The sequence below is a fragment of the Hyperoodon ampullatus genome (genome assembly GCF_949752795.1).
Source record: "Hyperoodon ampullatus genome assembly, chromosome: 11".
Lineage (NCBI taxonomy): Eukaryota > Metazoa > Chordata > Mammalia > Artiodactyla > Ziphiidae > Hyperoodon > Hyperoodon ampullatus.
Genome location: NC_136924.1, coordinates 59,268,398 through 59,293,346, shown reverse-complemented (window position 1 = coordinate 59,293,346; position 24,949 = coordinate 59,268,398). Strand labels below are relative to the sequence as shown.

Here is a 24,949-nt window from a genome sequence, read left to right as displayed (position 1 = left end):
GGAAGAGCGGGTGCTATGGGGAGCCGGACGCCAGGGTCCCCTCTCCTCGCCGTGCAGCTGCGCTGGGGTCCCCGGCGCCGATCCCGGCTGCTGCCGCTGCTGCTGCTGCTGCTGCTGCCGCCGCCGCCCAGGGTCGGGGGCTTCAACTTAGACGCGGAGGCCCCAGCAGTGCTCTCTGGGCCCCCGGGCTCCTTCTTCGGCTTCTCGGTGGAGTTTTACCGGCCGGGGACAGACGGGTGAGTTGAGGAGGGCTGGCGGCGGGCTGGCGGGGTCGGGGGTGCGCGCCTGGACACAGGGGGCGCGGCTGGAGTCTGGAGGGGACCAAGGCTTGAGTTTGGGAGGCGGAGTTTGGAAGGACTGGGGTTGGAGTTGGGGGCCCTCGCCGGAGTTGGGGGCCCGCGCTGGAGCAGGGAGGGGACAGTGGCCGGCGTGGAGGGTGGCCAGGAGTTTGAGAGCGATCAGCAGGGAGACGTGTGGGGTGGGGAGAGGACACGAAGCTGCAAGCTGGAGAAGTCTGGGCCGGGGTCTTGGGGCCAAGCGAGAGGAGGGCGCGGGAATGGAGAGCAGAGGGTCTCTGGTTGAGATCCGAGAGCTGCCGGGACCGGAGGCGGATGGGGACGGAGAAGGGGCGCGGAGGCCAGGGTGGGCTTTTTGGAGCACTGGGGAACCCCGGGACCCCTGAGGGCCATTGTGCGGAGAGAGAACGGGTCGAAGCAGAATGAGCTGTGTGTAGTAAGAAGGGAGTCGGAGGCTGAAGGGGTCCGGAGGTTAAATGGGGGCCAGCCTCATCCTCCCCTCCCCCCTCAACTCAGACTGGGAAAGCCTCGGGAGGGGGACGGCGGCTCCCTCCCCTTTCTCCTCGATCTCCTACTCCGCCCGCCACCCCCAATCTCTGTTCAGAAGAGGGGATCCGGGAAGTTGGGGAGAGTCCCGGGACCCTGGTCCTGGGGGGCGCCGGGGCTGGGGGCTGGCTCAGCCAAGGGCGGGGGCTCGGATGTGTCGGGAGGGGTGTGTGTGCGCGCCCGTGAAGGGGGGTGGGCGGTTTCCCTCTTCCTCTAGCTCTTGGGAGGAAGAGAAAAACTGATTTCCTGTAGCTTGTCGGCCGGAGCTGAGCTGAGACCGGGACTTCTGGGGTTGGGGTCGGAAGCTGGGGAGACGCGGGCTCGCAGGGCCCAAGAGCGTCGGAACACAGGACCTCGGAGACACGGGAAGTCTCAAAGGAGGATCCCCATTCCCAGCTCAGCAGGGTGACAAGCAGAGCGGACCCTGTGTGCCAGGAAAATGGGGAGCCCACGGGCTTGGGGAAACGAGCTAGGCAACATTAGAACAAGGGTGTTTGTTTAAATGTGGGGTTGGCGGGGGAGTAAGAGGGGAAGGAAGCTGCTCCTGGGGTGGGACGGGGACTCCCAGGTGCCAGATGCCTGATCCTCCACGATGTCTGGAAGAATCCTCTTTCTACATCTCTGGGCTCTGAGATTGCCACTGCTCCCCACCACCATCGCCACCAGCACAACAACCCCTAGTATCCAGCTTTGATAGGACCTCTGTCAGAGGTGAGCTGTTCCTGCACATGATACAGTTAACTGATCTCTACTCGTTTCCTTTAATTTTTGGAGAAAAGGGGTTAATCTAGGTAATTCACTTGGGGTATGGGGCAAATTTCTCCTTTGTCTGGAGGATGGTTAGGCCCCAGCTGTTGGTTCTGGGCTATTCAAGGTCCCCACCCAGCCCCCACCCCACCCCCCTGGCCTCCTGCCCAAACCCCATTGCATCACCCTGGCCTGGAGCTTCTGCCAGGCCCGGCCTCCCCCAGGCCCCTTGCGACTCCTTACCACAAACCTAAGGGGGTAGAGAAGGGGGAGGGAGGGAGGGGGTGGGACCCGGGACCCTCCCCCACAACAGGGTATCCAGTTATCTGGCTCTTAACCCTTCTCTTATCCCACCCCCATTCCCACCTAACAAGGGTGTCATCTCCCTTTTAAAACACTCCTCTGAAACATCTGGACTTTCACACACTCCCAGTTGGTTCCCTAGGTGTCTGTCTGGTCCCTGGCCTGATCCTAAAGTCCCAAAAGCCCTTTTCTAAAGCAGGACCCAGCAGTCTCATCCCCTCCCCCTCCCCTTCTGCTCATCTCTTCTCCCAAGAGAACCCAGGTGTCCAGCTTGTGCACCTCCCCCTCTCATTTTCTCTCTACAAAGCACTCTTAGAATAGGACTCGGAACGTTCCACCTCCCCAGTGACCTCCCTCCCCACCACATCTGGGACTTCAACCCCTCCTACCTGCAGGGGACAAATGTAGGCCCTCATCTGGGGCCTTTGCTGGAGAGGGAGGGCCTCAGTGTTCTTGGCCCCCTTCATCACCTCTCACTGTGGAAACTGAAACAGCATCAGAGGGCAGGGTAAGCACTAGAGAGGTTACACGGTAGGAAAGGGGCAGGCTTTAAGTCAGGCCAAGCTGGGTGTGCGTCCAGGCCCCACCACTTACTTGTTCTTTGTGTGACCTGGGCTGAGTTACTTAATACTTAAATACTGGAGCCTGGTCTTCTCATGAAAATCAGACACCTAACTTATGAGGCTGTTCTGAGGACTAAACAAGACAATATATATAAAAAGCACCTGGTCCGTGGAGGGTGATCAGTACCTGGAGGCATGACTTTTGGGGGTTTTTTTTGTTTGTTTTTTTGCAGTACGTGGGCCTCTCACTGTTGTGGCCTCTCCCGTTGGCGGAGCACAGGCTCCAGACGCGCAGGCTCAGCGGCCCTGGCTCACTGGGCCCAGCCGCTCTGCGGCATGTGGGATCCTCCCGGACCGGGGCACGAACCCGTGTCCCCTGCATCAGCAGGTAGACTCTCAACCACTGCGCCACCAGGGAAGCCCTGGAGGCATGACTTTTATGAGGTAGCTATTTTCTGTTTCTGGTTCTCTCTTCCCTGGACACCACCTAGTTCTTTGTCTAAGATTTTCACTATTTCTTACTTGCTTTTAATATTTGCTTATGGCAGTGATAGTAATAATAGTGCCTCACATTCCTTAGCACTTTCATATCAATTTTTCTGTTGGATCATTACAAAAATCCTTGCCTTAGGCAGACGAAGCATTATTGCTCCCATTTTATGCATGTATATGAACTGAAGCTTCAGGAATCATAGAAGTTTAGAACTAGAAATTTGTTTAGGGACCATTCAAGGGCAACCCATCATTTTATGGGTAGAGAATTCAACTCTTGGAGAGGGGAAGTGACTCGACCCAAGACATGCGCTTGAAAGGTGCACCAGCCTTAGCCCAGCTCCTTCCCCTTGTGGAGCTGCCACAAGTGGAGGCAACTCTTCCTTCCCAGCCAGCCAGGCATTTCCCTTGAGACTACACTGGGGGACCCAGAACCAGGTGTCTCCTCTGGCCTGGCCAGGGCTGCCGTAGGACCTGCAGGAGCTGGGTCCGGTCCACTTGCTACTCTCCACCCCCGACCTTGTCAGGCCAACAGAGTCAAACAGTAACCATGTATTGAACAGGAACTTGGTTAATCAGAAGCCTGGCTGGGGAGATAGTGGCAAGGAGAGGAGGGAACAAATTGGCAACAGGGTAGACCAGAACAGTGGCCTAGGTATCAGGATTCCTGGCTTCTGGTTCTTAGGTTGAGAAGGATTCTGAGTGACCCCAGGACATGTGACTTAATTTCTCTGGGACTTAGTTTCCCCATCTGTACAATGAGGACATGGGACTAGGTCAGCAGTATTTTTTGTTACAGTTTGTTATTTTCTTCCTTTCCTTCTTCCTTCCTTCCTTCCTTCCTTCCTTTCTTTCTTTCAATTCAAATGATATCTTACCAGGGCATTCTATATAAAACAGAGAAAAGGGCTTCCCTGGTGGCGCAGTGGTTGAGAGTCCACCTGCCGATGCCGGGGACACGGGTTCGTGCCCCAGTCCGGGGAGATCCCACATGCCGCTGAGCGGCTGGGCCCGTGAGTGATGGCCGCTGAGCCTGCGCATCCGGAGCCTGCGCATCCGGAGCCTGTGCTCCGCAACGGGAGAGGCCACAACAGTGAGAGGCCCGCGTACCGCAAAAAAGAAAAAACAAAACAAAACAGAGAAAAGAGGTTGCTCTGAAAGAAGATGGAAAGGAGTGTCAGGACCAAACTGGCCTCTGCTTTCTCCATGTGGCAGCCTTGAGGTATCTATAAGAAAGTCTTCAAACCATGGTGCTGAGGCAGCCTGTGTCTCCAAGAAGCAGCTCTAGAACATCAGAGTTCTGAGGCTTCAAAATAAATTATGGCAATTATTTCTTTTTGGAAGAGTTTATCTGCCAAGCTGCATTTAGCAAGGAATAATTCATTCCTTTTTCCTGTTTTTTTTTTTTAATCAACCAAAAATTAGAACAAGAAGACATCTATAGCTGCCAATCAGAGCCTCTGACCAATATGAGATAACGAGGTTCCCCACAGGAGTTGATATAATTCCGGCCCAAAGCAAATACACTTGAGGTTTTAATTAGCCTGGGCTGCCTTATCAGGTAAACGCATGATTTCCGTTAGGCTCTCTGAAATATTGAAAAGAGCCCAAGGACCCTCCATTGTTACCTTCTTGGACCCCTAGTAGGACCCAGCTGCTGCAGGATTCAGGAAGCAGGAACTAGGAGTGGGAGAATAAGGATAAGGTACATGATGTGCCACCCCTGGCACTGGGCACCTCTCTTGGCACATGGGGGAGGACGCTACTTACTGGACTGACTTGGAGGAGCTGGGAAGGAAGGGCCACTGCATCCTCAGGTATAAGCCATGGGCGGCACGGGGCAAGTCTGGGTCGGGATCTGTGTCCCTTGCCTGTACCCCAGATCTCCTGAACCTTCACGCAGCCACGGCATATGCCCCTGGCCCACAAGTTTGTGGGCTTTCTAAGCCTTGTAAGGCCTCCCTCTCACCTTCCCGCCCTGCCAGACTCCAAGCTTCTTCCTCAGGCCATCCCAGGAGCACTCAGGCTTAGCGCCCCGCCACGGAGTGGTGGGAAAATTGGGGGTGGGAGCAGGGTCCCTTGGCCAAGCCCCTATGCTCTCCTGGAAGAGTATGGGAGCTCCGGAAGACTTTGAGATAACCTGTTCAACCTCTTCACCCAGAGGAAGAGGGAGAGGGTATTCCCAAGTCCACACTGAGCTCGCGCCTGACCCAGAACCCCTGCACCACTGCTGTTTTCTGCGGCTGCCTCTGCTACAGAGGGTTGCACCCCTCTCTCCTCCCCAAGCCCTGGGGCAATGCAATCTCTCCCCACCACCAACCTCACCTCCTAGGCCTGGCAGCCAACCAGGTCACTGTGCCTCCGAGTAGCCAGCTCCCACCCCCCTACTGAATGTACTGCCTGAGTGAGAGGGGTGGGGCCCAGCAGGCGGGCGGGTGGGAGACAAACGGCGAAGTGAGAGGTTGGAAACAGACAGGAAGCCACAGGCAGTAAACATTTCCTGTCCCCAGGGTAACCGAGGCTGGCACCCCACCCCCCATCACTCCAGGAACTCTCACTCCAGGCCTCCCCTCCTATCCCGCGGGACCCTTTCTTCTCCCATCCTCATCCTCTGGCCCTGCTAGACCACCCTCACTCTCTGCTTCAGCCCCTCGGAGCTGCTCCCTCTGGTGTTCGAGTCCTATTCCTCTTGGACGCCCCCCTCACCCCTCCCCTACTCGATGTGTCTCTTGTCACCCGCCCTGTCTCCCATCCTGTCACACACACCCCCGCTTTTGTGACCTCTACCATAATCCCCAACTTGGGAACTCTTGGTAAGGAAGGCTAATGAAGGGATCCAAATATCGGGAAAGGGGTGCGTGTTGGGAGTGCCGAAAGCTGAAAGGGGCCAGAAACCAACAGAGATGGAGAAGCCCAAGATCTGAGATGAGAGAGAGAGAGGTCCCTAAAACCAAAACCAAGAGAGCAAGCAGTCATAGGGGCAGAGGGACAGATGAAGAAGCAGTGCCAGAGTTAGATATGGGAGGAGAACAGAGGCCAAGGCTGGCGGCTGGCAGAGACACTGGTTCAGTCGCCCTGGCTGCCAGATGCAGTTCTCATGGGAGACTCTGGAGGAGAAAGCCCAGAAGGCTGACAGCTGCACAGAGGTCTTAGAGGCAAGGGACCCAGGAATGAAAAAGGCAGAGCCAGAGGCAGGAAAATTCTCCAGGACCTTAGCTATCACCACCCCATTACATAGGACCCCCAGCAAAGGCAACCTTCTCCTCGTCGTCTCAGGGGGAACGAGGCACTGTGTCCAAAACTAAGACCCCAGTAGACCAGGATCTGAATTCAGACTCTGAGCAATGGTGTATGGGAAAGGGGTTCAGAGGCTGAGACAGAGACCCAGCCAGGATGGGGAGGTCCCACCAGAGCCCAGGGTGAGGGCAAGTCTAGGCCCAGGCCCAGGCCCAGGGTAACAATCTGCTTTCACCATTCTCCAGCTCCTCTCTCCACTTCTACTGCCTGGTTTCCAAGACTCACATTTTCCTCCTACACGCCCCAGGGCTGGGCAGCTGGACGCCTGGGTTTTGCCCAGAGAAGGACTTTGGCTTGGGAGGAGAGGGTATAGGCTAGGTAAGAGGACCCTGGGGTTCTAGGGGCTGCACTTCCAGTCTTGGCAGGTCCATAGGGGAGATAGAGAAGCTCTGGCTCCGGCCTCTTCCCAGAAATGACTCTGGTTCCTCCTTCTAATGACAGGGGAAGGTAGGAGGGGAGAGAGTGGGGGGAGGCGGGAGAGGCTGTGTTAGTGACAGCGGCACATGGGGACCGCCTGACTCCGGCCTGTGCCTCTGGCATCCGTGGCATCTTCTGAGATATAAATACAACCCGGGGGGCATCTGTGCCACGCCCACCCAGACCCTGGCCCAGAGGCCTGGGTCCTTCCCGCCTGGGGAGACTGGAGAAGAGCTAGGAGCCCCCCTGAGCGGCCTCTCCTTTCCCCTCCGCAGGGTCAGCGTGCTGGTGGGAGCGCCCAAGGCTAACACCAGCCAGCCGGGAGTGCTGCAGGGCGGTGCCGTCTACCTCTGCCCCTGGGGCACCAGCCCGGCACAGTGCACCCCCATTGAATTTGACAGCAAAGGTAACCCCCTCCGTAGTAGGTCGGGGAGGTTCAGGGAGGGACTAAGGGGTGGGGCTGAGGCTAGGGGGCGGGGCCGGGGCGGGGTCTGGAGCGAGGGGCGGAGCCTGACCAGTTCCAGGGCCACGTGCTCTGAGGCTCTGGGGCTCCAGCTCCGTGCAGCGGTGCAGCGGCTCCCCGTGGCACTCACACCACGTTCCCAATCCAGCCCAGCCCAAGGAGGGCGGGCATGATTCAGAAACATGTGGCTCTCATTTTCCTTGAATCACCCACAACTCAGGGAGGCCAGGGCAGTAACACAGACAAAGACAGGGAGAGTCACAGAGCCTATTTGATTCATTTAACTAAGCACTGACTAAGTGATAATGCGTGCCAGGCTCTGTGCTGGTACTGCAGGAGATTGAAACATGATTAAGCCCCCGCCCTCAAGGAGCTTAAGGTCCGGAGTAGATGCAGAGAGGGATGGAAGGAGACAGGCTGAGAAACAATAATAACAGCTAACGCTTCAAGAGCACTTGCTATGTACTGGGCACTGTTGTAAGCACTTTACATATATTAACGCACTTAATCCTTTCTTTCAACGGTGGCACGAGGTGTTATTATCCCCATTTTATAGGTGAGGAAACGGTTAAGTAACTTGACTAAGGTCACACGGCTAGTAGAAGGTGGAGCGAGGACATGAACTTGAGCAGTGTGGCTCCAGAGATAAACTGGGGTGAGGGGACAAAAGAGGAGAGCATCAAAAGACGGAGACAGTGGGGGAGGGGTGGTGTAATAGCACAAAACCGACCGATTTTTTTAAAAACCTGGAAGACAGATGAGAAGCAGAGGAATAAAAAAGGCTGCCCCTTGTGACCACCTAGAGGGGTGGGATAGGGAGGGTGGGGGGGAGGGAGACGCAAGAGTGAAGAGATAGGGGAACATATGTATATGTATAACTGATTCACTTTGTTATAAAGCAGAAACTAACACACCATTGTAAAGCAATTATACTCCAATAAAGATGTAAAAAAAAAAACAAAAAGGCTGCCCCATAGAGGCAGAGAGGGTTTGGAAGGAGAGAGACAGCCAGACAGACAGATGCGCACACGCACACACGCAGACACAAGGGGCAGAGATTCAGTGACGTGAGAAAGGTCAAGGGCATAGAACACGTGCTGCTAGAGACACAGGCCCAGGTACAGACAGAGGAGTGCAGCCAGAGGGTAGCCCTCTCAGGAAATAGCCGTTCTTCCCCACCTCACCACAAGCATCCTAGTCCCAGCTGGGTGAGGAGGCAGGCGGACCAGGAGAATGCACCTCTAGAAACCCCAGGTTCTGTGTGTGTGTGCATGTGCACATGTGTGCACATGGGCTTGTGTGCACGCGTGCAGGGGAAGGTGAGTCAGGCTACAACAGGCAGACTGTAAGGGCCTTCCCCACTCCCCCTCCCATGAGTCATGGGCTCAGGGCTTGGAAGTGCTTGGGTGCCCCCAGGCTGAGGGCATGGGCTGCTCTAGGGCTCAGCTGCCCGAAGCTGGCATAACTACCTCCCCTTTCTCACTTCCCCAAGGCTCTCGGATCCTGGAGTCCTCGCCGCTGTCCAGCCTCGAGGGAGAGGAGCCTGTGGAGTACAAGTCCCTGCAGTGGTTCGGAGCGACGGTGCGAGCCCATGGCTCCTCCATCTTGGTGAGGGCCAGCAGGCTGAGTGGGGTGGTGGGCAGGAGGGGCAGTGGTTGCGGTTAGCGGAGCACAGTGGGGGGGGGGGGGCGGGGAAGAGAGGTCCTGTTGGACTAAACCTGGAGCCCCCTCCTCCTGGGCCCTCCCAGGCCTGTGCTCCCCTCTACAGCTGGCGCACCGAGAAGGAGCCACTGAGCGATCCCGTGGGCACCTGCTACCTCTCCACAGACAACTTCACCCGGATTCTGGAGTATGCGCCGTGCCGCTCAGGTAGGGCGAGAGGGGGCATGAGCCCTGCGTCTGCCTTCTCTGTGAATCCCCACGGTCCCCCACCCCCATCAGCCTTGACGCTCACTGTCTGGTCCAGAGAGGTCCTTTCCCTGGCCCCCTCTCCCCTCTCCTTCCCCAAGCTTTCTGCTCTTTCCTGCCTGACCCATCTGTGTGGAGCTCCTTCCCACCACCTTCTTCCCTTGCAGATTTCAGCCGGGCAGCAGGGCAGGGTTACTGCCAAGGGGGCTTCAGTGCCGAGTTCACCAAGGTGAGGGGGGATCTGGTAGGAGAGTGGCTGTGGGTGCTGGATGCAAGGGAATCAGGACCAGATGTGGACTCACCTCCTTCCCCCCACAGACTGGGCGTGTGGTCCTGGGCGGACCAGGGAGCTATTTCTGGCAAGGTAAGCCCTTCCTCCTCTATCCCTGCGTCCGTCTCCCGCACCTGGCCTCCCATCCCTCTCCCAGCCCAAGATCACCATCCTTCCCTCCTCTGCCCCCGTCCCAATTCTCCTCTCCCTTTCCTGAAACTTACCCATCCTCTCCCACCACCCTCCACAAGCTTCCCCTCCTTGAACCAGACTTCTGAAATCCTACCCAGTCAGCCCCCAGCGCCCCCATCCCTGCCACCTCCTCCTCCAGCCATCCCCTCCTCATCCCCTTCCCCAGGCCAGATCCTGTCCGCCACCCAGGAGCAGATTGCAGAATCCTATTACCCCGGGTACCTGATCAACCCAGTTCGGGGGCAGCTGCAGACTCCCCAGGCCAGTTCCATTTACGATGACAGCTACCTGGGTGAGCGAGCAAACGGGGTGGGAGCTGCAGGGGGAGCACCTCAGGGGCCCCTGTCCTCTCTCAACCCCCCACCCCCACCCCACCTCCCTTCTCCCACCCAGGCATCCCCAGCCTCCTGCCCTTTGTGTCATGTGCAGGCTGACTATGAAGGCCCAGTAGGGGTGGGGAAGGGATTGAGGATGGGCCAGGGCAGAGGGGTCCCCAAAGCAGGAATCCTAATATCCGCCCACCCTGTCTCCTAGGATACTCCGTGGCTGTAGGTGAATTCAGTGGTGATGACACAGAAGGTGAGTGTGTCCCCAGGCTAGGGCCAAGGGAGGGGACAGATGGAGACCCAGGACCCGGAGCCACAGGGACTGAGACACTTACCATTTTTGTCTGACTCCCCTTTCGCTGCCCTTAGCCTACAACTTTCTCTTCCCTCTACAGACTTCATTGCTGGCGTGCCCAAAGGGAACCTCACCTATGGTTACGTAAGGCCCAGCCTGACTCTCCCTCCCTCCTCTGCTCTTCCGTCCCCTGGCTAATCACAAAGAACCATGCATGGCAGTTTGGGAGGGTGAAAAAAGTGGATCAGAACACGGGCTCTTGGGTCAGACCAGTGTTTGAGTTCTGGCACTCACTCTGGATGAATCAATCTGTGATTTATTCCTACCCCACTTCATTCCATAAAAACCTTGAGTCTGCTTAACCTCTCTGAGCCTCATTCTTCTCTTTATAATGGGATAATAATAGTTCTGACCTCACAAGGCTCTTGTAAGGATGAAGTGAGATAATGCACGTGAAAGTACTTAGCGAACTGTGAGGCAGTGTACAACTGTAGCTGTTATTATTAGACCGTGGTGAGTGCTGTAAAAAGGATATAGATAAGAATGCTATAGGAGTCCATTCAATTACCAGCATTTATTAGGGCAAGGTAAGAGATAAGAAGATGAAGAAGACATCATGCCCCATCTTGTAAGGTGCTTCTAATCAAGTATGTAAGATAAGACACACATGTGATTGTAATCTAAGGTGCAGCTCCTATTCACGAGCCCCTCAGTGCATCGGGCACTGTCCACTCATGATGTCTATTCTTCGCAACAAGTTTGTCAGGGGAGATATTACCGTTCACATTTTACACATGAGAAAGCTGAGGCTCAAAGAGACCAAGTAAGTTGTTTAAGATCACCCAGTTAGTAAGTGGCTGGATAGAGATTTAAAACCAGACCTGTCTTATTCCAAAGTCAGCATCCTTTCTGCACTAGGATACATTTCAGAAAAGTGGTCAAGATGATATAGCAGTTTAGAGGGAAGAATAACCTCTTTTCTAGGGCAGGGATGGATCAGAAAAGGTCCTATGAAAGATCAGTGGAGATGAGGAAAGAGAGCATCCTAGGCCGGAGCATGAGAAAAGGCAGGGAAGGAAAGGAAAAAACTTCAGGCCAGTTCAGCATGGGTGATTGGGGATGAGGAGATTAAAGAGAGGTTGGGCAAAAACAGATAAGTTGGGGCCAGATTCTCCAGGGCCTCAGAGGACCAGCCAAGAAGCTGCGACTGGGCCATGGCTTCAGGGAACCACCAGGAATTTCCAAGCCAGCCGTGTCCCTCCTAGACCGGCTCTAGGGCGATCAGTCCTGCTGCCATGGAGGAAGGGTGCTGAGGGGAAGGGGGAGCCCGAGGCAGGGGAAGGCCAGGGGGCTCTCCAGCAGTCCTGGGGGAGGGCTCACACCAGAGGAACAGCAGCAAGACTGGGGAAGAGAACAGGGAGTCGAGAGACTCAGGGGACCGGAAGGGCTCATCACTAAGGGGGCACGTCGGGGAAGCCATGAGTGTTTGTGATTTGGGAGGGCTGGTGGATGAGGCCTCAGTCATTCAGCTAATAATTATTGAGTGTCAGCTGCTCACCAAGCACTACTTTAGGCTCTGGGGAGAAAGCAAAAAACAAAACAAAGCTCCTGCCCTCACTTATCTGACACTCTAGTAGGTAGACAGGCACAACAGACAGATAAGTACGAAATCTGTCAGCAGTAGTTGATAAGTGACATGGAGGAAAATAATGAAGTTGCCCTGGGATGGAGCTACCCAGTATACAGATGGGAATGTGAGGGAAAGCAAAGGAGGGAATTAGGAGACAAGTGGTCTATGTCTCCAAGGAATGCCTGCCCCTGGGTATCCTGTACCCATTTGTCCTCCATCCGTGGGATGGTCTGGGAGTCTGGGACCAATGGGTATATCTCCTCATCCCCAGGTCACCATCCTTAATGGCTCAGACATCCGGTCCCTCTACAACTTCTCAGGGGAACAGGTGAGGACACCCCCACACACCCCCCCACACACAACCCAGCTTGGCCCTCTGCCAACCAAGCCCCCGCCCTGAGCCAATAAGCTCAGCCCAGCTTCTCAGGCTCCCTGGAGTCCCTGATTTCCCCCCATAGCCCTTGTTGATTGACCCCCTAGTTCTGACCCACTGCTGCCCTTCTGCCCCTCCCAGATGGCCTCCTACTTTGGCTATGCAGTGGCTGCCACAGACATCAATGGGGACGGGTGAGTAGTGGGAGAGGAGTAGGGGCGGGACAGAAGAATGCAAGGAGAGTTTTTCTCTGGATTCGCCTCCTCCTACCTGCATTCCCTAGGCTCAGGGGCAAAGAGAGGGCTGAGAGCCAAAGACCAGAAGACCTCAGGTCTCTCACTTGGGTGGGAAGGAGCCCGGATCCAAGATGCCTGGGATTTCCTGGCACTGGGATTGAGGAGGGGACGTGGCAAGGCAGGGTCTCAGGATGGCTGGGTTTCCCCTACCCTCAGGCTGGACGACTTGCTGGTAGGGGCGCCCCTGCTCATGGAGCGGACAGCCGATGGGCGGCCGCAGGAGGTGGGCAGGGTCTACATCTACCTGCAGCGCCCGGCCGGCATGGAGCCCATGCCCACCCTTACCCTCACTGGCCATGATGAGTTTGGTCGATTCGGCAGTTCCCTGACCCCCCTGGGGGACCTGGACCAGGATGGCTACAATGGTAAGCACCGTGGGCTCAAGTTGCTGAGGAGGAGTGGGGGCCTGAGTCAGAAGGGATTTGGGGAGAGATGGCTGTCAGATAAGATACCCAAGACCCCCAGTGACCTCTCCAGGAGGTGTGTAGATTTTAATCCCAATGTCTGGATCTTGAGGCTTGAAGAGGTTAGAATACTGGGAATGACAGATGGGGAAAATAGGATCCCGGGTCCTGGGGTCTGATGGTAGAGATTGGAACTCCTGGATTCCTGGCCTGCTGACTGCTGTGTGTTGTGTGTCTTGCAGATGTAGCCATTGGGGCTGCCTTTGGTGGGGAGAACCAGCAGGGAGTGGTGTTTGTATTCCCTGGGGGCCCAGGGGGCCTGGCCTCTAAGCCTTCCCAGGTTCTGCTGCCCGTGTGGGCAGCTGGCCACACGCCGGACTTCTTTGGCTCTGCCCTTCGAGGAGGCCGAGACCTGGATGGCAACGGATACCCTGGTGAGTTGTGCCAGCAGCCCCTTTCACCTTAGAATTCCCTGGTCACAGAACCCTAGCCCCGCCAATGCACTTTCCTAAGCTCCTGGGTGCAGTTCTAGGATGCGGCCACCAGATGGCGGTGTCCCCTCACTTCGGCCTCCTTGAAGAATGCAACTGGAAGGGGTTGGGAAGGATTCTGATTTGGGGCTTGCTGTAAGGGGTAGTTTCTTGACTTCTTGCAGATCTGATTGTGGGGTCCTTTGGTGTAGACAAGGCTGTGGTGTACAGGTATGAACTTGGGCAGGGGGCAGCCTGGGAGACGTGGGAACTGGGGGATTTCTCAACAGGGCTGAGTTTGGGGAAGCGTACAAACTGGGGTCCTGGGGGCTTGGGCATCAGCTTCCTGTGCCCAGGTTCCTGAGGAGTCTTAGTTCTTTGACCCCACATCCACTCTTGGCAGGGGTCGCCCCATCGTGTCTGCCAGTGCCTCCCTCACCATCTTTCCCGCCATGTTCAACCCAGAGGAGCATAGCTGCAGCCTGGGGGGGAACCCTGCGGCTTGGTGAGTGGGGTGCCCAGGAGACTGCGGGGATGGAGTCTGGGGGTGCTTCGTCTGTGCCTGGAAGTGGGGAGGGAGACCAGGTCTTTGGAAGTGGACAAATGGGACTGTCCCAGTCTGGGTCTGTCTGGGAGGCAGGTAGGGAATAGGATGCCTGTTCCAGTTGGATACACCAGCTTTCCCTTTGGTCTTCCTCCAGCATCAATCTCAGCTTCTGCCTCAATGCTTCTGGAAAACACGTTCCTGACTCCATCGGTGAGGGAGAGACTGCCTGAACCTTTCAGGCACTGGGATGGGGACGGAGGGGCTAGGGACTCGGGGACCTCTTATCTCTCTGGATAGATTAGAAGGGAGGGGCAGATGCTCCTTAACATACGTGCCCGGCTGCAGGCTTCACGGTGGAGCTCCAGTTGGACTGGCAGAAGCAGAAGGGTGCAGCGCGGCGGGCACTGTTCCTGGCCTCCCGACAGGCCACTCTGACCCAGACCCTGCTCATCCAGAACGGGGCTCGGGAGGATTGCAGAGAGATGAAGATCTACCTCAGGGTATGGGCCCAAGGGCAGGGTATGGACTGGCCTGGGAAGAGTGGCCATGTAGAACCGGGGGCCCCTCATGAAGGGAAAGAGACAGGGAGATTCCAGTGAAGGGCCTGGGACTTTGGGAGGCTGGGGAAGGGGGCCCTTCTCTTGGAGGAACTGGGAACCAGGCTGCCTCTGAAGCAACGAGCATGGTCAAGTTTGGACACCTGAATTCTTGAGGGTCCTGAGTGGACAAAGGGAGATGTGAGAGGATGAGGAGCAGGGCCACCAAGTCCCCTGTGTCCCCTGAATCTGTGAACCCTCTCCCCTGGTTCCAGAACGAGTCAGAGTTTCGAGACAAACTCTCCCCGATTCACATCGCCCTCAACTTCTCCCTGGACCCCCAAGCCCCTGTGGACAGCCACGGCCTTCGGCCAGTCCTACACTACCAGAGCAAGAGCCGCATAGAGGACAAGGTGAGGGCAGGGTGGGGAGACGGGCCGGGAGGAGAGGGGCCTGAGCCGCTAGGAGTGGGGCCCTGGAGGGGGGAGCCGACAGCTCAGGAGGGAGTCGCAACTCCCCCTCTCAAGGCTGCCCTGCTCCCCAGGCTCAGATCTTGCTGGACTGTGGAGAAGACAATATCTGTGTGCCAGACCTACAGCTGGAAGTGTTTGGGTAAGTGAAGGCTGACGTCAAGCTGGCTGGTTCCAGATGCCAAGGTCTCCTAGCAGAACATGTGGCGCTTGGAAGCACCTGGCATGTGAAAAAGTAGACTAGGAACATATTCGCTGGCTGTGTGACCCTGGGAAATTATGCAACTTCCTCATCTGTATAGTGGGAATAAGAGCATCTATTTCTCTGGCTTTGGGGAAGGATTAAATGAAATAATCTACACAAAGCATCTAGCCTAGTGCCCGCCATAGAGTTGGAACTCAGTAAACGGTGTCTATTATTGTTATGGCCCATTGTCTTGGTTTGCGGATTAATTCCCCAGCGTCCCTGACCCTGTGTGTCCCCTCCAGGGAGCAGAACCACGTGTACCTGGGCGACAAGAACTCTCTGAACCTGACTTTCCACGCCCAGAATGTGGGTGAGGGCGGCGCCTACGAGGCAGAGCTTCGCGTCACGGCCCCTCCGGAGGCTGAGTACTCAGGACTCGTCAGACACCCAGGGGTGAGAGGGGACTCTTAGGCAGGGCTTGGGAGATCCTGCCAGAGGGACACCAGAGCCTCACCTGCACCCACCCCACCTCCAGAACTTCTCCAGCCTGAGCTGTGACTACTTTGCTGTGAACCAGAGCCGCCTGCTGGTGTGTGACCTGGGCAACCCCATGAAGGCGGGAGCCAGTGTAAGTCTGGGGCAGGAGAGAGGACCCAAGGGAAAGTGACCGGCTCATCCTGAGCAGAGCTGTGGGATAGGGAAGGAGGGCTGCAATTGGGATTTGGCAGACGCCCAATCTAACAGCCCCCTTGTCCTCCCTCCCTGTCCTACAGCTCTGGGGTGGCCTTCGGTTCACAGTCCCGCACCTCAGGGACACGAAGAAAACCATCCAGTTTGACTTCCAGATCCTCAGGTAGGGAGTGGGTGGGGCCAGGCTGAGGCTGAGTTGGGGGCGGGGCCGAGGAGGGTGGGGCAGGGGCGGAGTCTGGCGCCGGTGAAATTCTTCCTGGCTGGGCTCCAGCACCACCTGAGTCTCTCCTCCATCCCACAGCAAGAATCTCAACAACTCGCAAAGCGAAGTGGTTTCCTTCCAGCTCTCCGTGGAAGCTCAGGCCCAGGTCTCCCTTAACGGGTCAGTGCCCGGGCAAAATGGGGCTCTCTGGGAGGCGAGATGGACTTCTAGGAAAGGATGCATATGGGATGGGGTACCTTCCACTGTCCTCTAAACCACCCTCCTCTTTAGTGTCTCCAAGCCCGAGGCAGTGCTATTCCCGGTGAGCGACTGGCATCCCCGAGACCAGCCGCAGGAGGAGGGGGACGTGGGCCCTGCTGTCCACCACGTCTATGAGGTGAGGGGGGACAGAGGCAGGGAGGCCCTGGTCCCCAGGTGGGCTGCTGGGAGTGGAGGGCCGGACCAGAATGAATGACAGGGAAGGAGGAGCTGTATGAGTGACAGATGGCTGGGACCAGCCTGAGGGATTGAGAGGAAGAGAGGGGGAGTGGGGAGTGAGAGGTAAAGGCCTGGGCAGGATCAGTGTGAGAGACTGGCCAGTTGAGCAACTTAGAAGGGAAGGATGGGGACTTCCCTGGTGGTCCGGTGGTTAGGACTCCGCGCTTCCACTGCAGGGGGCACGGGTTCAATCCCTAGTTGGGGACCTAAGTTCCTGCAGAAAAAGAAAAAAAGGGGGGGGGGAGGGGGAAGGATGGAGCCACCTCCTCCAGGAGGCTTGGCTGGAGAGGATTTCGCCTCTGCCTGTTGATTTCCTCCCTCACTCCTGAGATGGGAGACTCACAGCAGGGATGAGCGGGCCACCAGGACCTGGGTTTCGACAGGGCAGAATCACTCCCTCCCTTCCCATGATCACTGTGCCCTCCTCTCCTCAGCTCATCAACCTGGGCCCCAGCTCCATTAGCCGGGGCGTGCTGGAGCTCAGCTGTCCCCAGGCTCTGGAAGGTCACCAGCTCCTCTACGTGACCAGGGTCACAGGACTCAGCAACTGCACCACCAGTCACCCCCCTAACCCACAGGGCCTGGAGGTGAGGGGCCTGGGGACTGGCCTGGGGGTGAGGGGACCAAGTCGAGGGTAGTTGGGGAAGGTCGCCGGGAAACTAGAATAGCCAAGCAGGGTGTGCCTGGAGCTAGGACTCAGGCCACTGGAAGGGGGTCCAAAGGCCCACAGACACCTTGAGACCCTGGGAGGGGAAGAGACTGTTTTAGGCACTGCACTTCTGTCTTTCTGCCTGAAGTATCCTTCCCTGACTTCTTGCCCTGGCGTACTCCGGCACCACCACCTCCAGAAAGCCTTCCTCAGAGCGGCTCCCCTGGGCCCCAGTGCCTGTTTTAAAGCTTGTTTACACATAAACAACAATGCACTGAGCCATGTTACAGGCTCAGGAAAGATCGCACCAAACAAAACTCACAAGGTCCCCACTCTCATGGAGTTTATGTTTTAGTGGAGGGTAAGAGACAAAAAATTAAAAAGAGAGAAAGAGAAACAGGTATTGAGAAGTGTTGAGAGTGCAGTGCTAATATGCTGGGGCAGGGCAGGGCTGGGAGCCTGTTTGAGTCATCAGGGAAAACCTCTTGAGGAGAGAGCAGGTGAACTGAGGCATGAAAGACAAGGGTGAACCTGTGTGTGAAGACTCGAGAAAGAGCATTCCAAGCAGAGGGGACAGCCAGTGCAAAGGCCCCAGGGCAGGCACGGGACCCTAATTATTTACTGACATCTCCTTGTAAACTCCAAGGATCAAGTCTCACCCGTTATGGTATTTCAGTGCTGAAGTCAGTGCCTTGCCACAGGAGGTGGTCAGCCGTATGGGTGGAAGACCAGGTCGAAGCTGCTCTGGACCCCAGATGCAGGCTGACTTAGAGGCTGTAATGAGGTGAGAGAGGCAGCTAATGGTCCCTTTCCTCTTCCAGTTGGATCCGGAGGGTTCCCAGCACCACCGGCTGCAAAGACGGGATGCTCCAGGCCGGAGCCCTGCCTCCTCAGGGCCTCAGATCCTGGTAAGTCCTCCTGGGAATGAGGTCCGGGCCGAAGCGTTGAGTATCTGTTTGCATCCTCAGAGCCACCAGCAGGGCGGAACGCCGCATTCAAGCCTCCGCTTTCTTCCCAGAAATGCCCGGAGGCCGAGTGTTTCAGGCTGCGCTGCGAGCTGGGGCCACTGCACCGGCAAGAGAGCCGAAGTCTGCTACTGCATTTCCGCGTCTGGGCCAAGACCTTCCTCCAGGTGAGGGACCCTCACCTGAGTCATGACCCCCGACCTTCGGGCCTGCCTGGACTGACGCTCGCTTTCGCCACTGCCCTAGCCACCCGCTTTGGTGACTGGGACCCAGGCAGCCGCGCTCCCCTCCCTCACCCTCGTTTGGACAGGGCTGTGTGTCCTTGGCGCCACCTAGTGGCCACACTGGGACCGACAGCTTCCCTTTCCTGGCCCATTCAGAGGAGGGAGGGCTGGAGGGAGACCAGTGGCAGAGAATGATAGAAAACAGAGATGGAAGACATATCCATCACAGAGAGGCGAGCAGATGTAGGAGCAGTAAAGAGCAGTCAGTTATTGAGTGCATCCTATAGGCCAGGCATCATCCTGGGTGCTTCACCCATATTCATGATTCCAAAACAATGCTTTTTCTATTGAACATGCTGTCATCTAATTGTAACTATTCAGTTACACATTTATTATCTCATGTAAGGAACACAGAGGGAGATTCTGAAGAGAATGAGTCCAAAATAGGGAAAGATCATAACCAGAGCCAGACCATGGGGAGCCCAATGACCTCCTAGATACCATAAGAGGCCACCCTGAACACCTTTCCACCACCCACAGCGGGAACACCAGCCATTTAGTCTGCAATGTGAAGCTGTGTATGAAGCCCTGAAGATGCCCTACCGAATCCTGCCTCGGCAGCTTCCCCGAAAGGAACTGCAGGTGAGTCCCGGGCCAGAGGTCTGGGCCAAGGAAGATAGAGTGCTGGGCCTGGTGCTAGCACTGGGATGCGATGGGGGCTGGCCTGATTATGGTGACAAATATTGATTGAGCATCTACTGTGTGCCAGGCACTGTGCTAGGTCCTGGGAATACAATGATAAGCAAGATGGACAGGGCAGTGAGAAGACAGTGTGACAAGTGCCAGCATGTTTATGGGAACACATCATAAGGACACTTGAACACAGGCTTGCAGAGTCGGGAAAGGTTTCCTGGAAGAAGTGATGTTTAAGCAAAACCTGAAGGATAAATAGGATCTACCAGGCTAACCAGTCAGGAAAGGAATATTCTCTGGGGAGAGGGAATTAGCAGGTGTGAAGGCCCAAAAGTAAGAGACAATAATGCACATTTTAGGAATTTGAATTTTGAAGATCAGAATTCTGTTAGCCCAAGATGGAAGGGGAAAGGTGGGTCTAGGTCCGGTGGCAAGTGGGAGCCAAGTGTAGGGTGGGAAGAACTAACAGCTTTTCAGTGACCTCTCCTGACTTGCTCCCCAGGTGGCCACAGCCGTGCAGTGGATCAAGGCAGAAGGCAGCCACAGCGTCCCGCTGTGGATCATTATCCTAGCCATCCTCATTGGCCTCCTGCTCCTAGGTCTGCTCATCTATATCCTCTACAAGGTCAGCCACATCCTACCTGACTTGGCCTCTCTCGCACCAGGTTCCACCCTTGATGCAGCACAGTCCCAAGCATCTGCCTCCAGACCAGTTCTCCAGCCACATGTCCCCACCTCTCCCTGGCCACAGGCATCCCATCTGGACACTACCTATAGGATCCTTTCCTTCATTCTACAGCCCCTAGCTTAGAAAAAGTTCTCTTGACTCAAGCTGATAAGTTTATTTATACTTTCAAAATCAATGTTACTCACAGGTGGCCACTATGTGGCATTTGTGCTGTCACTTCCTCCAGAAACCCATGGCAGCCATCACTAATTGTTCATACTCTAGAAGTAGCCTCAGAATCCTTCTCAAGAGGCAGCCACTACTAGGCAGTGAGACTTAGAACTTGACTTCAAACCTATTTGCCATCTCTGGCTGAACTGGGGGCATTTTTACGGCACCAAAGCACCCCCAACCTTAGCCCTCTTAACCCACTGGACCTCTTGGAGAGGTAGTCTTAACAGCCTGAATTCGGGCAACTTTTGCAAGATGGGGAGATTGGAAGCACTAGAGTCATCTTCATCCCCCCTTGGGATAAGATCTGCGGAGAAATGGGAACCAGAGTAACTCAGCTCTCCCTCCTCTTCCCCTCATTAGCTCGGATTCTTCAAACGCTCCCTCCCATATGGCACCGCCATGGAAAAAGCTCAGCTCAAGCCTCCAGCCACCTCCGACGCCTGACTTCTCCCGATCCCAGACTCCCAACCCTGAAGGTCCAGTCCCCCCACCCTCAGTCTACTGACAGGGAGGGGGCTGGGCGCTTCCTGAAGGTGCTGAGGGCCAGGGAGAAGCTCCTCTCCCCAGCCCAGAGACATACTTGAAGGGCCAGAGCCGGGAGGTGCGGAGCTGGGGATCCCCTCCCCCCATGCACTGTGAAGGACCCTCGTTTACACACGCCCTCCTCATGGATGGGGGAACTCAGATCCAGGGACAGAGGCCCCAGCCTCCCTGCAGCCTTTGCATTTTGGAGAGTTTCCTGAAAACAACTTGGAACCAGAACTGGGGGATCCAATCCCAGTTCTCCGGCTCAGACGTGCCACCAGGACTTCCTGTCCAGCTCCAGCCTGCAAAGATCTGTCCTCAGCCCTGCCAGAAGCCCCCAGTTAAGAACCTGGAACCTGGGGAGCGAAACATGGCAGCTCTGGACAGCCCCCACCCCGGTGGGCCAACAAGGAACAATAACCGTGGATGGTGCCCCAGGCCCCGCTCAGGACAGATCCCACACCAGGATCCACGCTGGCCCAGAACCAGCTGCAAGGGGAATCAGAACTCTACCAGGGCCAGATCGACCCTGGGGCCTGGGGTTGATCTGGGACCCAGACTCAGACATTGGTAACCTAACTAGGCAGATCCAGGACTACATTTGAGCCTGCTCCAGACCTGGGCCTGGAGGCCCAATCCACCTCTGACTCAGGAGAAGTCAGGAATTGCCCAGGACCCTGAAGGGGCCACGATGGCAACAGATCTGGAACCTTAACACTGGCTGGACACAGGCCCTACCAGTCCCCTGGAGAAAGGGGGAGCCTGCTGTCCCCGGCCTGCAGGATCTGGGTTCTGCCCGCCAGCTGCACTGACGCTGCCCCTCCTCTCCCTGCCCAACCCTCCCTTCACCTTGGCTCCGGACACCCGGGACTTATTTAAACTCTGTTGCAAGTGCAATAAACCCGGCCCGGTGCCCCCACTGACCAGAGCTGGAATCTGTCCTATCCCCACTCTTTCCAGAACTTTCCTGGAACCAGACCGCTTGGTGGGTAGGAAATGTTTGTGTTTCTTGCGGCTTCTTTCCACTGGGAGCCAAGAGTATGACCCCCAGCAACTGTGGAACTAGTTGGGGGTTCCCTTTTCTTGAGTGAAAGAGATGATGGAAGGGGTGAAAGAAGGGCTTGACTCCTCTGCTCATCACCCAGCCCCGCCAGATCTGGCCCCAACACCTCCAGGAGAGAAGGGAGCGGAATCTCTTCTCTTTGGGTTTGAGGGTTAGGGAAGAATACAAAGGGGGAGGTCCAAGTTGAAGGTGGGGGGAGATGGTCCAGAAGGCTCACCTGGGCTTTCCTAAATCAGAATAATGAAATGGGTTGTGAGAAAAGGCCACAGAACTAAATCAGAAGAAAGCCAGTTGGGTTTTTGTTTTGTTTTCATTGCCCATTGTATTTTGGTGCGTAGAGGGAGTGTTAAATAGTTTACATACAGTATCTCATTTAATTTGATAGAAATTAAATGTGTAAAGTAGGTACAATTAACCCCATTTACACAAGGGGACATTGAGGTCCCGAGAAGTTATGTAACTTGCCCAAGGTCACAGACTCAAATTCAGCCTTGCCTGACTCTGAAAGCCCTCATTCTTAACCAACATGGCCTTGAGGTCTTTGAAGAGAAATCAGAGTGAGGGAACCCCTCAGGATCCTCTGTCTCCTCTAGGACTGTCCTAATATCCAGGAAGAGGACAGAGAGGGGTGCTGAAATGCTAGCGGGATTGTTAGAGGCAAAGATGTTCATGTCCTGCTGAACCAGAGTTCAGCCACCAGAGGGCAGCATAGCCACAAATTCACGGGAATTTGGGGAGGGGAGGAAATGAGGTCCTCCTCACCTTTCTTCCCCCATCGACAGGGCTATTCTTATTAACTTAAGCTCCTGCCTATCAGTACCCACGTGATCTCAAAAATATCTCTCCTAAGAGGCCAAGCCTGCTCCACACTCCAATTTGTGACTTCTTGATAATTCCGTAACTTGGGAACTTCTTCTCAGAACCCATAAATGAAGAGGAACTGACAGGCAGGGTGAGACCTGATGAGGCAAAGAGCCACGCAGTATTTCCAAGGATGACAGCTGTGGCATAACAAAGCACTGGGAATTCTCCAGGAAGGAAATCCCATACTCGCTTTCTCGGGGGATGGGTGGGAATGGCATCAGCCAAACTCCAGGGGCCAAATCTGAGATTTCTTATACTATTATGAGGAGGAAATGAGGAGGGGAAGTGGGCTGTGAGTACTGGGCTAGTATCATGGGCGTGTCTGTATAGTGCCTGTATCTTTGAGTCTCAGAGAGTGACAAGGTCTCTCCCGAGGATGCACAAAACAAGATAAGAATTCCTTGGGCTCAGCAATGCTGCAGATGTAACCCAGCACCAGCCTCTCTGTCCCTGAACTGTAATTCTTAGGCTCTGGTCTGTTTCCCCTTCCCAATCTCCCAGCCCCTCCAGAGCCTGTCTGCCTCCCATCTTGAGACTTGAGTGATGCAAAGGGACAAGAGGGGAAGGGGAAGGCCTGAGTCCTAGCCCCGTCTGTGTCAGTGGAGATGGAAAGGAGGCCCTGGGAAGGGAACAGAGCAGCTGGGGGCACAGAAGGGGGAGGGGGCTCAGGAGAGGCAGCTGGCAGGCGGGAAGCTGATCTGGGGGTCTCAGGTTTCTTGACATCAATTAGAGCAGCCGGCCTGGGCTCATTAGTAGCCCAGGGTGCAGGGCTCATCAATAATGAATTCATCCCACACATTGTCCCCCTCCAGCTGCCTGCAAGGTCACCCCGCCCTCCAGCCAGCTGCCTCCCCTTGGTGAGCTAAGGAACCCCTCTTCTAAGACCTCCCTAACTCAGGGTCCCTGGGGGTAGAGTGGGAGGATGGACAAGGCTGAGGGCAAAGGGGTCTCTATCACTGATCAACCACGCCTGATGCTGACTCTGGTTTGTTCTCTGAGTCCACCCAGGAGAAAGAATGGGAGGAGGCAAGGGCGGGTAGATAACAAGGTCTGGGAGAAGCAGGCTTTCTGATACTAGGCTCGAACAGCATGATGGTAGGTCGGATCTGGAGCAAGAGGACCTCCTCTGATGGGCTCGGAGACCCTACCTTCTCCCCCAAGGCCAGATTCGGGCAGCAAGGCCACAGTTCCCTGAGATCTCTGGGTCTCTGGATCAGAACAAGACCAAGGCATTAGCACCCCCAGAATTCACTTGCCCTTGAGCTGGAGCATCTTGGCAGGTGCAGAAACAGATCTTTTTTTCAAACCAGATCAGTGGGGTGAGGACAAGAGACTGCTGAGGCCCAGAAACAGGAACTTGAACTTCCTGTACCTTAGTTAGCCATATGGTCCTAAGTTCCCTGCAGAACCCAGGAATGCCAGTCTTCAGTCCCCTTCCTCTTTCCTAGACTGTTCTAAGACTCCAGTCTCCCCACCCTTCTACCGACCTCTTCCTCCCTCCCTCCACTGTCCCTAAATCCCAAGTGTTCTAGTTCCTACTCACACCTCCTTTCCCCCTGGCTGGGGTTGGCCTGAAGCTGGCTGCTTGGCATTCTGGGAAATCCTCCTGCTGCCCTCCCTCTTGGGGCAGGTACAGACAGGTCCAGGCTGCAGCAGCTGCATCTTCCCCAGACACCTCGCAGACTCCCAGACTCCAGCGTCGTGCTGCGGTCCCAGTTGCCTGCCTTAGAATACATCCTGTTGGTCCTTAGAATACATCCGGTGTCCTGTACTCCACCTCTCCCCTGATGTTCTCCCCAGCCCATACATTCTGTCCTATCCTCCATCCTCCCCTCCACCTCCTCAAAGACCCCCTACCAGGCCTCTTCAGTCCAAGTTCACCTTAATGGGGAATGCCCTGGGTAGATGCTCCCATCCCCACACCAATCCAGGTCATCTCTACAAGGCTGAGCCTCAGTTCGTGATCTTCTGTCATCTCTGGTTGCCCTAATGATCTCAGTTGCAAGCTTCTATTTCCACCTCTTTGGGTCCACTGATTGCAATTTCTTCCCTCAGACCTTCCCTAAGGACCTAGGCATTCGGACCCCAGCCAGAGATCAACCTGGGGTCCGTCTTCAACCCCACATTTCACCTCTGAGACCCAGCCCCCAGGCATCCTGCTCCAGAGCCAGGGAAACAAACAAGTACCTAAACATCCTCTGCCCCACCCTCTGCTCCTGCCCAGCCCATCCTCTGGAGAGGACTCAGGTGTCCCATCCAGCCAGGCCCCATCCCTTGCCAGAGTACTTAGGCATTCCCCACCCCATATCAGCCTGTGACCAGACTTCCCGCCCTCAGACTCAGCCCTTCCCGGGATCCCAGGCATCCTAGTTTCCAGCTTCCTGTATCAACACACACCGTCCTCTAGATGTCTTGTTCCCCCAGCCCTGGCTGCAGTGACACCGTAAATCCAGGGGACCCAGGGCAGCAAGTAGAAGAGAAAGCGGGAGGAAAAAAGGAGCCGCCAGGACGCCCTCTCCTGGAGCCCTGGGTGCCCGGGTCCCCCCTCCTCCCGTCTTCACCTGCTGCGGGCTCCGCCCCCGCTCCGCCTCGGCCGGCCTCTGCTCCTCCCCCGACTCCACCCCCCGTACCCCCAGCCCGGCCAGA

At 56.0% G+C, this 24,949-nt stretch overlaps 1 protein-coding gene across 2 annotated transcripts; it reads left to right on the top strand.

Moving 5' to 3' along the window:
- On the top strand, positions 1 to 20,295 carry ITGA5 (integrin subunit alpha 5; the record flags this gene model as incomplete). Of its 2 annotated transcripts, XM_079714611.1 has the most annotated exons (30): positions 1 to 236; positions 6,937 to 7,067; positions 8,617 to 8,732; positions 8,873 to 8,993; positions 9,200 to 9,261; positions 9,351 to 9,396; positions 9,662 to 9,787; positions 10,030 to 10,074; positions 10,217 to 10,260; positions 12,018 to 12,074; positions 12,261 to 12,313; positions 12,572 to 12,780; positions 13,062 to 13,253; positions 13,475 to 13,520; positions 13,693 to 13,794; positions 13,991 to 14,046; positions 14,182 to 14,336; positions 14,648 to 14,785; positions 14,917 to 14,984; positions 15,332 to 15,482; positions 15,565 to 15,657; positions 15,803 to 15,882; positions 16,021 to 16,101; positions 16,213 to 16,318; positions 16,854 to 17,006; positions 17,890 to 17,976; positions 18,087 to 18,200; positions 18,798 to 18,899; positions 19,453 to 19,575; positions 20,212 to 20,295. In XM_079714611.1, 30 exons carry the CDS (start codon positions 16 to 18, stop codon positions 20,293 to 20,295), a joined length of 3,162 nt encoding a protein of 1,053 aa, XP_079570737.1. The 2 variants fall into 2 exon arrangements, with proteins under 2 accessions (XP_079570737.1, XP_079570738.1); XM_079714612.1 differs by lacking the exons at positions 1 to 236; positions 6,937 to 7,067; positions 8,617 to 8,732; ... (5 more) ...; positions 10,217 to 10,260; positions 12,018 to 12,074 and having other exon boundaries at positions 15,565 to 15,645.
- Positions 20,296 to 24,949: the final 4,654 nt, after the last annotated feature.